The sequence below is a fragment of the Aotus nancymaae genome, unplaced genomic scaffold, assembly GCF_030222135.1.
Source record: "Aotus nancymaae isolate 86718 unplaced genomic scaffold, 86718_ANA_hifiasm-v0.15.2.pri h1tg000083l, whole genome shotgun sequence".
NCBI classification, from domain to species: Eukaryota; Metazoa; Chordata; class Mammalia; order Primates; family Aotidae; genus Aotus; species Aotus nancymaae.
In genome coordinates this window covers 7,220,264-7,235,233 of record NW_026988498.1, presented here as the reverse complement: position 1 = coordinate 7,235,233, position 14,970 = coordinate 7,220,264, and the positions used below count along the sequence as shown (strand labels likewise).

General features: G+C 41.3%; 1 protein-coding gene across 15 annotated transcripts in view; it reads right to left on the bottom strand.

Moving 5' to 3' along the window:
• CELF2 (CUGBP Elav-like family member 2) overlaps window positions 1–14,970 on the bottom strand; it is an 854,489-nt gene that overhangs the window by 65,349 nt on the left and 774,170 nt on the right. For 14 of the 15 annotated variants that reach the window (XM_021670614.2, XM_064369076.1, XM_064369077.1 and 11 more), the window contains 2 exons: window positions 6,925–7,004; window positions 2,782–2,940 (listed from right to left, as the gene is read on the bottom strand). In XM_021670614.2, the coding sequence (XP_021526289.1) occupies window positions 2,782–2,940; window positions 6,925–7,004 (239 nt within the window). The remainder of the gene's footprint in view (window positions 1–2,781; window positions 2,941–6,924; window positions 7,005–14,970) is intronic. The other variant, XM_021670618.2, reaches the window with a different exon arrangement.

The following is a 14,970-nucleotide window of genomic DNA, read 5'->3' as shown; positions in this document are numbered from 1 at the left end:
ACGTGGATATGACTCAAAAAGGGATCTCAAGTGAGGTAAAAGCACCAAGCAGTGTGGAATTATCAGTGACGGATTCCAGCAGTCCCCAACCTTTTTGGCACCAGGGACCAGTTTTGTGGAAGACAGTTCTTCCATAGATAGGGGTTGCGGGAAGGTTTCGAGATGAAACTGTTCTACCTTAGGTCATCGGGCATTAGATTCTCATAAGGAGCAAGCAACCCAGATCCCTCGCCATGGGCAGTCTACAGCAGGTTCGTGCTCCTACAAGCATCTCCTGCTGCTGCTGATCTGACAGGAGGTGGGGCTCGGGCAGTAATGCTCACTCGCCTCGCTCTCCCTCCTGCTGTACAGCCCTGTTCCTAGCAGGCCATGGACTGGTACTAGAACCCGGCCCAGGGGTTGGGAACCCTCGGCTGATTCAGCCTAAGCCTCAGGTACAACGATATTAAGGGACTTCACACTAACAGGTGCTAAAACCAAACAAAGTCTGTGTTCACTCATCCCTCTCGATTCCTGGCCCACACACATACTCTCACACACACAGAAAGAGGAAGACAGTGAGGAAGACACAGTGGGAAAAGCTGGGGACCGTCCACTGTAGTAGCAAGGCCTTATTTGGTTACATTTGTTGTGTTTGCATTCTCTTAGGCTTTTCAACTCCAACTTCCTCCTCATATTCAATGTTTTTAAATTTTCAAAATTAAGCTAGCTGTGAAGGTATTTTGAGGAGTTAACAACACCTATTGAGGTAAGTGGAAACACCCAGAGTCATTAAACCACCACCCAGTATTATTGACATGGATAACCAACTTCTGGTGAGCCAGGGTCAGAACCTATCACTCAAGGCAGCCAAGGGCTCCTTCAGAGAAAGGGCTTTTCAACTGAAAAGGAGTAGAACAAACATGGCCAAGAAAGAATCACCCACAGCAGAGCAAAATGCAGTGACAGCATTTAACATGTTTCTATAAAGGAGGCTGAGATTTACTGTCCTTCATGTACAGAAATAATTTGCAGATATGGTCCCCAGAACATGTGCCTGAGACTTCTGTGAGCTGTGGGGCATAGGAGATGTGCTAGAAGACAAGAGTGTACACGTGTCTCAGTTTTCAGAAATGGTGGATGGGAAGCCGGACTCTTAGAGAGTATGGGAAGGTGCGCATGATGTCAGCCTCGGACAAAAATTCTGGTGCATATAATTAAACCGAGTGTCTGTGCACATCTAAACAGCTCACATTTGTGGAAAAACAAATCACAGTCAAGCTAGACTCATTTTTTAAAGCAATTTTTAGACTGATAAGTCAAGAAAAAAATGGCAGAGCAAATATAGATCTCAGCAAGACAGCTGACAAAATCTCTCATGGTATCTTCATGAAAAGGTAGAGAAATGGAGAGAAAGTGATGGTAAGCTGAGCCAATGCTTTTGCTAAGAGCACAGAGGAAGAACAGGAAAAGGATGCTTCTCATTCATTAATCAAATATATATTGAAGAGCTATTATGTACTAGACCACACTGGGCACTGAGGGTGGGGCAGCTAAAAAGATGAAAGTGACCCACAGCAGCACCCAGAGTCCTCAAAGAGGCCGTATGGCCAGCCAGCAGGACACGCAGGGCTGAAGTCCCATGGGCCACAAGAAGATGGTTGATTCTGGGTTAAGTTACGTAGCTTCTTTGAGTCTCCCTTTCCTCATCCGCCCTATAAGCAGGATAATCTCACCTTCCAATGTAATGGGGAAGATCATCTGACAAAACAGCACAGCTTCTGCTACAAAGTAAGCTAATGGGTGACAGGAGCCCAAGAAGGATAGTTAAAATGTAAAATGACAGAATTAGGACCCAAGACCTGTGGGGTGTACACACACACACACACACACACACACACAAACACACACACCCTCTCAGAGGCTGGAATCAAAGGCCCAAACCCAGAATATGAAAATATATTAATACATGTGAAGTCTAGCACTTATGTTCCAAAGCAGAAAAATGGGGTAGAAGAGCATGATTCAGCAGGAATTCAAGTAAAGATAAAACCTTTAGAGTACTGCTGCCTTCCAGCCCACATCTGCCACAGTTACTACAAATCCCGGTCTCAAGCTCCAGTCAGAGGCCCTAAGTCCACACTAGGGGTTACTACTACGTTCTGTTCAGATCTTGCTGGAGGGACTGTCTTAAATTCTGGTCACTGTGTTTTAATAAAGATACCGACAAAGTGAAACAAGGAGCATGAAGAAATCATGACCAACCAGAAAGCTCAAGTTCAAATACCATGAGATGTAAGGAATGGCTGAAGGAACTGCGTCTGCTGGGCTTGAAACAGAATAAAATTTTGTTGGTTTCAAATAAATGAAGTAAGAAACACTTGATTTCACCAATCAGGTTCCACCGCAAAGAGCCAGGACAGTGGACTAGAAGTTCCGGGAGATTTCACTGGAGGTCCTGCTGGGGCCAACACTGACCTGACATGGATGAACCCAGCGGCCTCCCTATCCTTAATCATCAGCGGCATGTCTTCTGACTCAGGGTGTTGGGGTGCCTTTCAAACGCTGGTTAGAAGTTTAGCCTGTGGGACTTTGCGCAGTCTACATCAGGCAGGAATTCAATTATTTCTGTTCTTAATGGAATCAATCTAACTTGGAAAAATATCCTGCATAAATGCTGATTTCAGTAATTCCCCCAGACTGAAAATGTAATGAAAAAGAATGCCTCAGCGTAGGGAGGGGAAAAGTCAGTTTGCAGAGTTTCAGTGGGTGAGGACCTTGCCGGCACTGCCCAACACTTACCGCCAGATACTGCGGGGTGAGTCCGCCCAGCCCCGTCAGGTTCCCCCAGGTGGCAGTGTTGAGCTGCTGCATCTGCTGAGCGAGCTGCTGCTGGAGGCGCCTTTGCTCTTTGTCCTTCTGAGTGTCAGCAAACTTCACCACGATAGGTGAAGAGCAGCCCTGTGGTCAGACACATTGGAAAGTGGAGAGGGGGTTACAGGCTGGCGGAATCCGCTCACAACACTCAGCACCGGAGCTACCTTTCTGCACTAGCCTGGAGCACATGGAATGGGCTGAAATGGTTTAAAATGGTTTGATACTCCTCCTTCTTCTCTGAATAGTACCATCAACAGAAAAATCCAGACATTGCCAGTGGTTTCTCTGAGGGATCTGGTAATGGGTGAAGTCACCAGCTTTCTTGCTCTGATTAGTAATGGCCTCTCCTCTCTTCCTGTGTCTTCTTTCAACCTTGCAGGACCTCCTTACAGACAACAGACCTTACCGAGGTTCTTTAATGGAGCTTCATGGTTTCCCCGTCTTAAAGACAGACTTGGCTTTGTGTGTCTGCCCGTGTCCACAGGTGGACAGAGGACAAAGGGGAGAATTTGTAACGGGAATGGCCACGTCTCTCATTCATCTTTTTACTCTTTCCAATTTTCAGTATGTACCTGTGAACTTCGCGATTGTGAAAATTCTATTGACCCAGCAATAATAGGGAGAAGGGCTTCATTTTAGCTCTGTGGATGAGGGCAGGAGATATCCAGAGAAGACAGGCATTTTCCAGAGAACCGTTCATGTTTTCAGAGAGGCCTCTTCCCTCAGCGCACCTGTGCTACCCGTCATCCCTGGAGCTGGTGCAAACCCAAAAACCAGAAGCACGTTCTAGCCAAAGGAGATAGACTGTGAACGGCAGACGGAGGAGTCCATGGGCTTCTTTCCCTAATGAATCTCCTCATTCTAGCAGCTTCTTTCAGTTTTAATTTCCTTTAAAAGGCAAGGAGTAGGGGGTAGTGAGAAAGAAATGGCCAAAGGTCACAGAATTCACTTCTGAGCTAGATAAAATCATCAGGGAAGATAACAGCCTGACACCTCAAGCACGAAGACCTCCTTTCCAAAGCACCTTTCCAACACTCGCCACTTGCTAAATAACTCAGCAGCAGTCTCCCCTCCTTCCCTAGCCTCTTCTCCTCCTTCGTGTGGCTTGCCTACACATTTCATCACAATTAAAGCTGTTTAGTTTTGCTGAGGTATAAAGAAGTAATTCTACCCAAGTGATTAAAATAAAAACTTTTATTGAAACTCAGCATGATAATAGACCTCTCTCTCTCTCCTCTCAGAAATGTTATATTCCTATTTAAATGAGCTTCTCTGTTCCATTCCCTTTGGGTCATGTTTCTTTTTTCTGGAAAACAAACGCATTTTTTTTCCTTATCACCTTGGGTAGTTACTGGGGATGCAGTTCTGAATACATGAGGATATCATGTCTGTTAATAAAAAAACGTGAAAAAAATGAGATGAGTATTTCAGTGTTCAGCTTCCAGCCTATTGATCTTCAGCTCTGGTAAGCAGAGTCATGGTACAGAATGTTAAATGTTAATAAACTGCATAAAAAACCTATTTCCATCATTAAAAAAATCTGTAATTCATTTTTCTGTATCTGCTCCATGTTTCAGTACTTTATCACTTTAAAGAGAGCAACATACTTTTAAGATTATGTAGAGAAGGGGTTTTGCATGGAAAAGGGATGTTATGTCCTATCAAATTTGTTCCATAACAAATTATAGCATTTCTCCTAATAGAACATCTTTCTTAAAGACTAAAAAATGATATAAAAGTAGAAAATTAGGCCTATGATTATAGCTTAAAAATGATTTACTTAAACCATGAAAAACAGGGAAGAGAGAGAATAAAGGCAAGTGGAGAAATAGAAGGCACAATATAAAATTGTAAGACCTTGTTCTTTCAACATTCACATCATTGTGAATTAAGTAATACATCTTGTTTAAAGACGTATGCCAGAGTCCTGGAAATAATGTAATTAGTTAAAAAATAAACAACGTTAGTCCAACAATTATAATGTGACTGCGTTACATATTCTATTTAAATGTCAATTAAAAAAAAACTAAGCAAGAAATTTAAGTGTCGGAGGGCCCCTCTGTGTAAGCATGGATGTCCAGTTTTAAAAACAAGTATGCCGAATTTGGTTTTGAAGTAACACAGGTATTAATAATAATAAAAGATGAAGGGCTTAAGGACAAATATGCCCCAGAGGTCTAACAAACTCTTTCCATTATGGGAGCCTACTGTTTCTCAACCTGGCTCATGCCCAGTTCTGCTTTATGATCCCTAGTACTCCTTCTACAGGAACATAGGGAACATGGTCTCCCACGGGTTCTCCATGGCTCCGTGAGCATTACTGGGGGGCTCCACGGGAAGGAATGGGGACGGCAATGTTTCTAACAGAGGTGAAAGAATTGAAGTAAAAAAAAATTATCTCAGGTGAGGCCAATTTGGGTACAAACCACTAAATTACAAGAAATAAAAATAAGAATGACTGCATATATGGAAGATAAATACAAGACTTTTTTTTTTTTTTTTTTTTTTTGCCCCAACAGCATTTCCATTTTAATCTTCAAACTGAATTGAAGATTAAAATGTGGCTGGAAATCAGGCTAATCCACAGGAATGGAATAGCCTCAGTAAGAGAAAGAGGGAAGCAAAACACTGTCACATGTGTAACTGCATGTCAGACAAGATTAGCTTCCTAGACATTCCAAATCCTGCTCATTATCTCCTATCGTGCCCGATTTTCACTTGAGTTTGCCTTCAGGTAGGGGGTTGTGAGTGTCTTAAAAATGCATTGCACTGAAAGGAAAACACATTGATTATATAAGATATGTTAGGAATATCAAAGTCAAGATGAATGTTTGAAAAAGACAATAGGCTTTGCAATGCTGGTATCACAAGTCAGAAAAGTACAGTCAACACTGAATGACAATGTCATGCACACTCCTTCCCCCCTTTGCACCCACCTTTCGATTCACTATAAAAAAAGTTGCCCACAAAACATGACGCATACTGATCACTTGGCTCCCAGCATGCTTTGGGAGATGCAGCATTGCAAAAAACAAACAAAAACAAACAAACAAAAAATAAAACCCCAACAAAACAGGGGTAAAACAGAAGCTCAATCAAGAAAAAAGTTTTCTGCATATTAAATAAAATTGAAAATATATTTTTTCAAAATATAAAAACATAGCTTCAGATAACACCACAAGGCCACCTCCGGAAAAGATCACCCATACACAAAGATACAGTATACATAATACAGCAGAACATGCACTCCCAAATGATTCTATCAGACAATACAGAAGTAACGGCATATCACTCTTGGAATGCTTTTGTGCAAAATTCTGAAAGGCCATGACCCAAATCACAGACTAAAAGTATAGAGCCATCTATCTACGTTTGTGGGTGTACATCCACACTCGAGTATTCACCTTCCCTTAAAGCCATGATCTCTCATTAGGAGACCACATTTGAGCCTTTATTATGTTTCTTTGTTATTGCTCATTTTTTAGGAAGGAGACAAATCCTATTTTCCAAATTTGCATTTACACTGTTAAATGCAGTGGGAGAAATAACTTTCTCCAACATTCTTCATGTAAAAGCACAATGCTGTTTGACTAGATTAAAGATAACTTGACCCTGTATAAAAGAAAGAACCCTGGGACTTAGCACAGGGCAAGCAGCAATTTGGGGTGGGGGCTGTTACTGTTTCATCCACACTGACCCCAGGGTGGGGAACGTATTTGATCTTGTAGGTCTAGAATGACACTTTGCTTAAAGTGCTCACAATTTTACACCTCGGGACCTGTGCCACTGCAATAAAAGGCTCAAAGAAATAACTGGAGAGCAAGTGGAAGGTTTTACTAAATGCATTTCAAGTCATTAGGGGAAAAATGCGGGGGGGGGGGGGCGGGGGAGAGAGGGAGGGAGGGAGGGAGAGAGAGAGAGAGAGAATGAGAATGAATGAATAAAAACTGAGATGGTGAAAGTTTACATCTGTGATTGTCATGTGAACAATCCACACAGGAGAGAATTGCTTTACCATTCCCCATCATTTGCACAAAGAAAACAAAGAAAGGGCAGATGATACAGTACCTCCATGGTCTGAGACTGATGCATGGCTTTGATTGCATTCTGTGCCATTGCCCTTGTAGAAAATGTGACAAACGCACAGCCTGTGGGAAACAAGGGGACAGGGAGCAGGAAAGACAAAAAACAACAAGACAAAAGGGTTGGACGCTTGTTAAACCAACACAGTCTACGAGAACTGCCACAAGACGACACTGTTCTCAGTAGTACATAAAAATAAACAACTTCTCTCTTTGGTTTTATCTTATTTTGCTTTTTATTCACAGTGCTGACTTGCTAATCTGACCAAAGCAGAAAGATGTATTTATTTATTAGTTTATTTTTTAAATGGAAACTAGGGGAGGAAGTTGGGTACTGTTTTTAGCCACAGGGTTTGAAATCAGCAAGATCTGGTTTGCATTTTCTAAAATAAAAAGTTGCTATTTTCCATTTTCTCCTTGACTGATGATCTTTACTGAGGGCATCCACACATGAGGGCTTTGCATTTCAAATTTTATCATTGATTTTTAAAGGGACAAATAAGAAAATCTTCACACCAAGAGCAAATTAGCAAATAAATTTCAAGAGCGCAAAATGTCAGCAAATAAATGTATCTAATACCTTCTGGGTAGTTTAAAAAAATATATATGTAGAAATATAAATTGTTCTTTGCAAATACAAATATACCAAATCTGTTACAAACTATTTAGTAATTACTAATTATTAATAAAAACAAATGCTGTACTACTCCGAGAATATTCAATACTGCTATAAAGTAAAATGTAAAAAAAAGTGCACTGGCATTTATTTGCATAAAATCTTCATGACTTTTGAGACTTGTGAATTTCTGAAACTTATCAGATTTGACCTCAAGTCTAACATACACAAGACAATGTACATTTCTCTGAATATCTACCGAGAGACCAGTGAAACTTTCCATGCCTGTTTTTTCTTGTGCTGTAAAATGACTAGACTCTGTAGTGCCTGTTCCTGCTCCTTGTACCAGCGCTGGCCACCATGCAGGTCACTGTTCCAACTACATGGCTCATTGCCCTTTTCACTAATAAAAACACTGCCTTCTCAAATTTACATTTTATTCATCATGTACCCTTGGGCTTCTTAGAGAAAAAGACTGTGAAATTAATGCAGATTCAGGCTGATATTTTAATAAAACCACAGCACACTAAAAGGTTAGCTAAAGCAACACAGACTTATTTCACTTATGATCTCTAATGACTTTAAAAGTGCATTGATTTTCAGCTTCTTTAGCCTTTGCACAGTTTGAACTTAGGTATCAGAGAATAATTTAGTGTTCCACTCAATTTCCTCAAAACATTATTATTACTACTTAAAAGATCTCCAAATGAAGCAAATCTAAACACTGAGAGGCTGAAGCCTATTGTCATTTCAGAGTGAATGCATGAAAAGCAGAATTCTGGTATCAACAATGCGAGATTGTTGCCCCTGTGGCCAATAAGCAAAATAGAACATTCTGCATTCCAACAACTAGCAGATTGTTTGGTTTATGTAAATCCATTTGTAAGCCATAAAATATATTTTCTTCTTTTTGCTCTGCACGAGTACCTGGTGAGATTATCAAGTCAATACTGTCGTAGCACCTTTTAATCAAACAGCAGTAAGAGAAAGCAATGCTTGCCCGTTACCCCCAAAGCACAACGACATCCAGTCATGAAAATAAGTCAATGCATTTTTTTTTGCATCATGCTATAATTTTTAATATACAAAAAACTCTCAGTACATGACTCATCTCACATTCGCCTCTTGGCTAAGCTGGCTTGAAGAAGCCTGAATGACATCCAGCTCATGGTCAATGCTGAGCTGTCTCATGTGGTTTTCCGACAACACAGCAGCTGATGAAACTTACTATTTGAACACACTACCTGTAATAAGACTGACTGGAGCTTCTGTTATCCATAAAAACAATTTAGTAGCCTTCTATAAGGCAGCTAGATGATGTAAGTGTGGGACAGAGGACAGGACCTCCACTGGCTTCCATACTGATGCTGAGCTCTGAGATGATCCAGTCCAAATGTGCCATCTGTTTCCAAGTAACATCTCTTCAGAAACATTTTCATCATCTCTGGCATTATTAACAGAGGAATTAACACTAAAATATTTTTATTTTTCCACTTCTTATCTTGAAACTACAATGGAGGAAAAAGCAAATCATCTACTGGAGATAGATCTGAAACCAAGCAGAGCCTGGACTAATTCTGCTTTTAATAGTTAAAAAGATTGCTGCATTCACTTCATTTGTTTTTCTTATCCAGCACCATGTGCTAAACTGACAGTTTCCAAGTGGAGGTTAAAAATGTGTAAGAAACATATAAAATGTCAACAAAAATCAATAAGGCACAGTTTATGCATTTGCCACAATTTCATATAAGCAGAACTTTTTAAAGTAACTTAGTGAGAAAGATACAGCAATTATCAGGCCTCAGAAGAAAAGCATTACCAACAGAACAATAAAATCCTGTTCCTAGAAACTCAAATCACTGCCCTTTCCTCTAACAAACCTGCAATTAAAAGCCTGACTGATGTTTCTAATTATGCAATCCTTACCCCACCCAAAAAATGATCTGACACATTGGAGGACTTCTTTAACCTTTGAATTCTATTGGCAGTGGTGCAGTAAGAGAAACTGTCTCCTTAGGGGCTTCTGTCAAGTTCTGCATTGTGTGCTGTGTTCAATTACTTGAGAAAAAAATTACAGTGTCATTTATAAAGTAGGAGTGCGTGTTGAAAAATGTCACTCTCTGTGTCACTCTGGATGAAGTCAAGCAACTTAAGAGTCAAATGTTTCCTGCAATGGTAGCTTGTTAACCACTGTTATTTCTCTAAAACAGGAGGTCATGGTAAATCCTATGGATAGATGTTAGTTTTCAACACCACTGAAAACACACTGGTGGCTTTAGGATTAGGCCTCCAATCTATGGCTTTAGACTAACACAGGATCACATAAGTCCCTAACGTTAAGACTGGCTGCTGGCTTTGTCTCTCAAGCCAACCAGAAGGCTTTCCATTGTTCAGCAGTAACTTGGGTTTTAACTGTCCCTCTCTTCTACTAAACATGAGCTTCTGGGTGCAGTGGTGTTCACTGGGTCTTTACAGGACAATGGCTCTAATCTTGTAGGGACAGCCCTTAACCATTCTAGACTGCTGAATGTCATGTCTCAGCAATCGGCTCTTTGCCTACTGTCCAAAATGCCGGAGAAACAAGGCTGGGGGCAAAAAGATACAGGTATTAAAATAGTGAAGCCACACTTCTTTCTTTTTTGGTGGGGAGGGATTCTAGTAAGATAGCATGTATATTACTGTCTGAAAACCTCCACATATATAGTAGCAAAAAAAAAATCTGTACATTTGGCCAACCTGCAATTTACCTTTGCAATTATTTATTACCTCTGCTTTCAGAATGTTAGGGATTGCCAACAGAAATGAAAGGAGCTGCATTCCTCTCATTTCAGTGAGGATGCCTTCTTGCTGCTAAAACAGATAAATGATTGACTGAGGAAAGGTTTCTCAAAGTAATTTCCTCCTACAGACAAGATCTAAGGAAAGCACGTAGCCCTGTCACAGAGAAGATTTTGGAACACATCTATTACACTTGTCATTTCAATTGAAAAGATATCTTAACTCAGGTGTTCCACCTTTTTTCTCAGCTGCAAGAGAATTGAGAACTAGATGAATTCTTGCTCTGCACCAAAAAAAAAAAAAAGAAAAGAAAAGTACAGGTACTTTTAAAAGCATGAACAATGCCAGGGCCTCTTGCTTTTCTGTGTTACTTCTTTGAAAAAGGTGTAGTAGCCGCTATACTTCAAGTGAAAGAAGTATAACTTAACTAGTTTAGTACAAAGGAGATTTTAACCTATGGAAAACTTCTTTATAAATTCCTAGTCAGCCAAAGATCTGAATGCAGCCAGTCATGGTAACATAAACATATCTTACCAATATAATCTTGGGGCATAAAAATTAATACTCTGATGTGCCATCCCTGATGCTGGGTTACTTCATTTAAAACTGGCACGCAGACATCATTCATTTATGGCATGCGAGGCTGGGTACAGACTAGGACCTACTTAATAGCTGGCAAAACCTCATCACTGAGGTAAGACTGGAAGATTGTATTTGGAACAAGATGGCAAATGCAGTCAGGAGTCCAGGGGGCATGCCATGAAAGTTCCCACACATCTGAATGTTTAGGTACTGTGTGGGCAGAGCCAAAATGTGTGAAAACTGATTCTTTTCTGTGTACATGTTTGTTGTTGTTGTCCTGAGATAGCATCTTGCTATCTTGCCCAGGCTGGTCTTGAACTCCTGGGCTCAAGTGATCCTCCTGCCTCAGCCTCCCAAGTACTGTGTACATGTTGTAATAGTCAAAAGTCTATCCCTGTATCCTGATCAGATATGACAAAAACAAATGAGGATTTAATAGCTAAATCCAGTCTGTACTTGCCAACATCCCTGAAAATATTACCAATCCATTTGTCAAGGGTTTTGGCAGGGGAATGTTGGAACACCATAAACACAGCTGGAATATTCTTAAACAAGCAGAAAGTTACCTTAAATGGCAGTGAAGATTTGTCTACAGTTTGTGGGGGGAAAACGAAATAAACTCCTTTACCGTCTCTGGGTTACAGATATTCAACTGCAATGGTGCAGAAAACCCAGTACCTAAATAGCCTATGCTGACTGTGGGATTCTGGGTAAGTGAGAGCGTGTGTATTTTGGGAAATCAGCATGCTAAGGTGATGCTGTCAATTAAGTACATTTGGCTTAGAAAGTTCAGGCTCTGCTTTTAAGAGCAAACTCCTCATCTGAATTGCCACATGTGGGCCCACGGCATCCTGCTCCTTTTCTCCATGAAGGCTTCTACAGCAGGCCTGGAGAGGCTGAGCAGCCACTGCAGAAGGAGCTGAGCCTCCCATAGTTGCTTGGAAGCATTTCAGTGTTTTCCAAGTTAGAGAAGATGTAGAAGGGGTTACTTCCCCAAAAGGAGAAATGCATATTGAGATATGGCTACCTGCCTCAAGCCAGGAAGCATCTTCAGATCTTCAAGTGGCTCCAAGTGCTTGGCAGGTGTTAGGTGCTTTCTACTTAGAGAGTCGTGACAATTTCCTGAGGGTGTCTGCCCCGGAACATGGGCTGGGGCTGGTGAATAATGATGGGATTTTAAAAATATTTTTTTCTTGCCAATAGGTAGATCACGACTTAAAAAAAAAAAAGGCACTGATTCTAACCGGAAGTATAGCACGGCTTGATGGGTACAGCTGTCGCTCAGGGCAGGGCACCTCTCTGACACAGTGGGGCAACTGAGTCAGCCAGCCTGGAGAAACCTCAGTCTAATGTCTCTTAGGAAGGGCCTGAGACTACTGAAGTGGCGGTGGAGAAATGACATTAGAAATTGTGAGGCGCCAGCTAGCCTAGGTGCCTCCTTTGTCTTCATCCTTGTAGTGAACTGGGCAAAAGCAGACAAAGAAAGGTGAACCACTCAGCTGCACTTCTCTCTCACCAAAATCCAAGAGTTTGATTTTAAAACTTTCTCATGGAAGAGGGTATACCCTGGTTTTGTATTAGAAGGTACTTTGCAGAGCTTTTGTTTCTCTTAATTTTTATTTATTTTTAAACAGCTGAGCCAGCAATAGACATTAAGAACAGAAATGCTGAATGCCCTTCATCTGCAGTGCCACTAATGGGAGACACTTACTAATATTGGATTGAAAACTGTAATTCTTTAATGAAAGTAAAATGGCAGCATGAAAGAGAATTGTTCTTTTAACAAATACACTGATTCAGGAGGAGGCCCCTGTAGCCAGGAGTCCCTGGGTCCTGCTAATCGGAAAACGTACCATTGTCTGTCTTTATATCTCAGAATAGTTATAAATGAGTATTTCCCCTTTTTTTTTTTTTTTTGGGCAATATGTAATTCTCATCAATTCACCAGAAATTACTTTTCTGCTGTTAAAAAAGAAAAGGGGAGGGAGGAGTTTTCTCCTCTTTACATTGAGCCAGCATTTGCATAAAATATTGATGAGAATGCTCCCTGTCACTTGTTGCGGGAACAGGCTGCTTCTGGTGTCAAGTGCTGGTTAATCAACCAAATGGCAGATCAAATTAGCTAAGTTCTCTTGTTAAGTACTGTGTGTCCTGCTCTTTCCCATGGAGGTTCTGGCTGCTTTAAAACCTGATCTGCAGAAATAACTGATGTATGCTTAAGGAGCTCTGAACGCTGCAGGCAGCAATGCTGTTCATTACTGTCCCCACTGGACAGACAAAGAAAGTGTGCCAGAGAGTCACTGCCTAGAGCAGCCAGGCCAGCAGAGGGGGAGCAGAAATCAAGCACACATACTGCCCACCCGGGGTCCCTCCACTAACCCATGCAGACAGTATGCGCAGGCGGAAAGCTACCACACCAGTAATGAGTGACTCCCTGCAAGAGGAGCAGGGTAGATATATTTACAAATGGGGAAACCTCAGGACAGAGGTCAGAAAATAAAATTACTGAAGTTCTATTTCATTTCAGTAGAAGTTGTGGGACTAGAACTTGGGGTCAATGCCCCCTAAGCATGATATATTTCATCATGATTAATTTAAGGGCTCTCCTTGTGCCATTTCTCCTTATCTTGGAGAATGAAAATTACAAGGGTTACACTGAAGTGTGATTGAGAATAACAACAGAAGATAATAGGGATTCTAATTACCAAATTGCCACCAGAAAAAGGACTACAAAACTATAATCATACCTTTCTACGTATTTGATTCTTTGCTTAGCCACACTTTTTCCCACAGTACTCTCTTTCCTAGTTTGTCTCTTTAAGTGTGTGTGTGTGTGTGTGTGTGTGTGTGTGTGTGTGTGTATATATGTAGAACGACTGCAGGAGAATTGGACGACCAGGTGTGATCAGAAGTTCTGCTGGTTTGAGTCACTAGGAAGGCATACTAGCAACCCTTGGCTGGTGAGGCTGTTCCGGAGCCAGAGGTGGTGCGGTCCATCACAACGATGGATGGCTTTGCTTGCTCCTGATGATGGCACAGGTGAAAAGATGCAGCGGAGCCCCAGGTACTGGATCTGCTAATCCAGGATCACACTCAATAGAATGGCTTGTTCATCTTTTAGAGAATCACATCTTTTAAGTGAGTGTTATATAACACAAATTTCAGAATTGTTAGAGAATGCATAAACTGTGATTTCCTTGCCACCTTTTTTTTTAAACCACCTTCAGAAGAAAACACAGGAATCAAAAGCTTGGTGTGGTTCCACCTCCTCCTCGTTTTCCTCTAGACCACCTCCATACTGGGGCTCTGGAGGTGGCTGTAGGTGGGCACTTTTGTTCTCCAGTCTTCCATTCTGGCAGCTGACATCATGAAGCTTTATGTTTAAAAATCAAAAGAACAAATGTGCTTCCTTGCATGGTACTGAAGTTAGGTACAACTAGTGAGAGGGGTGAAAACTTGTGCTTTCATCCTCATGACCCGATCTTTTCTTTCAACATTGGTTTGGGGTGCCAGTGCTGGCCCAGAGCCAGAGACTGAGAATGAAACCAAGTTCCTCATTTGCCCCACAGAAATTGCCCTGGTAATTACAGTAATAAAAGAATGAAAACCTTCTCCATGTTGCTAAAAATATGGATTTCTTGCAAGAAGTGAAAAACACATTTTATATATACATTTCCACCTCGGACTGACTCAGGTAACGGCAGTCAGACAAATGTCAACCTCCAGTGTCAGCCTTTATGAGTGGTTTCAGGAAGGAGGTGTGTGGCATTGTCAAGGGAGAGGCCAACAGGGAAGAGAACAGTGATTTCCAAATATTTTGTACAGCTGATCGCAAAAATACTGGCTTATCATCAAGGCTCTCAACTACAGCTTTTGCTTCTATTGTGGTGGCAAAGAAACGCCTACAATCTTCTTCAGGGAAAAGCCATTTTTCTGTCACTTAAAGAGCTCCCCTGGTTCAGGACTCCAGGAGTTTTGCTCTCTGAAATAAAACTCTAATACCCCAAGACAGGCCCACTTACCCCACATTCCTATCTGCTCTGCACTATGTGTGAA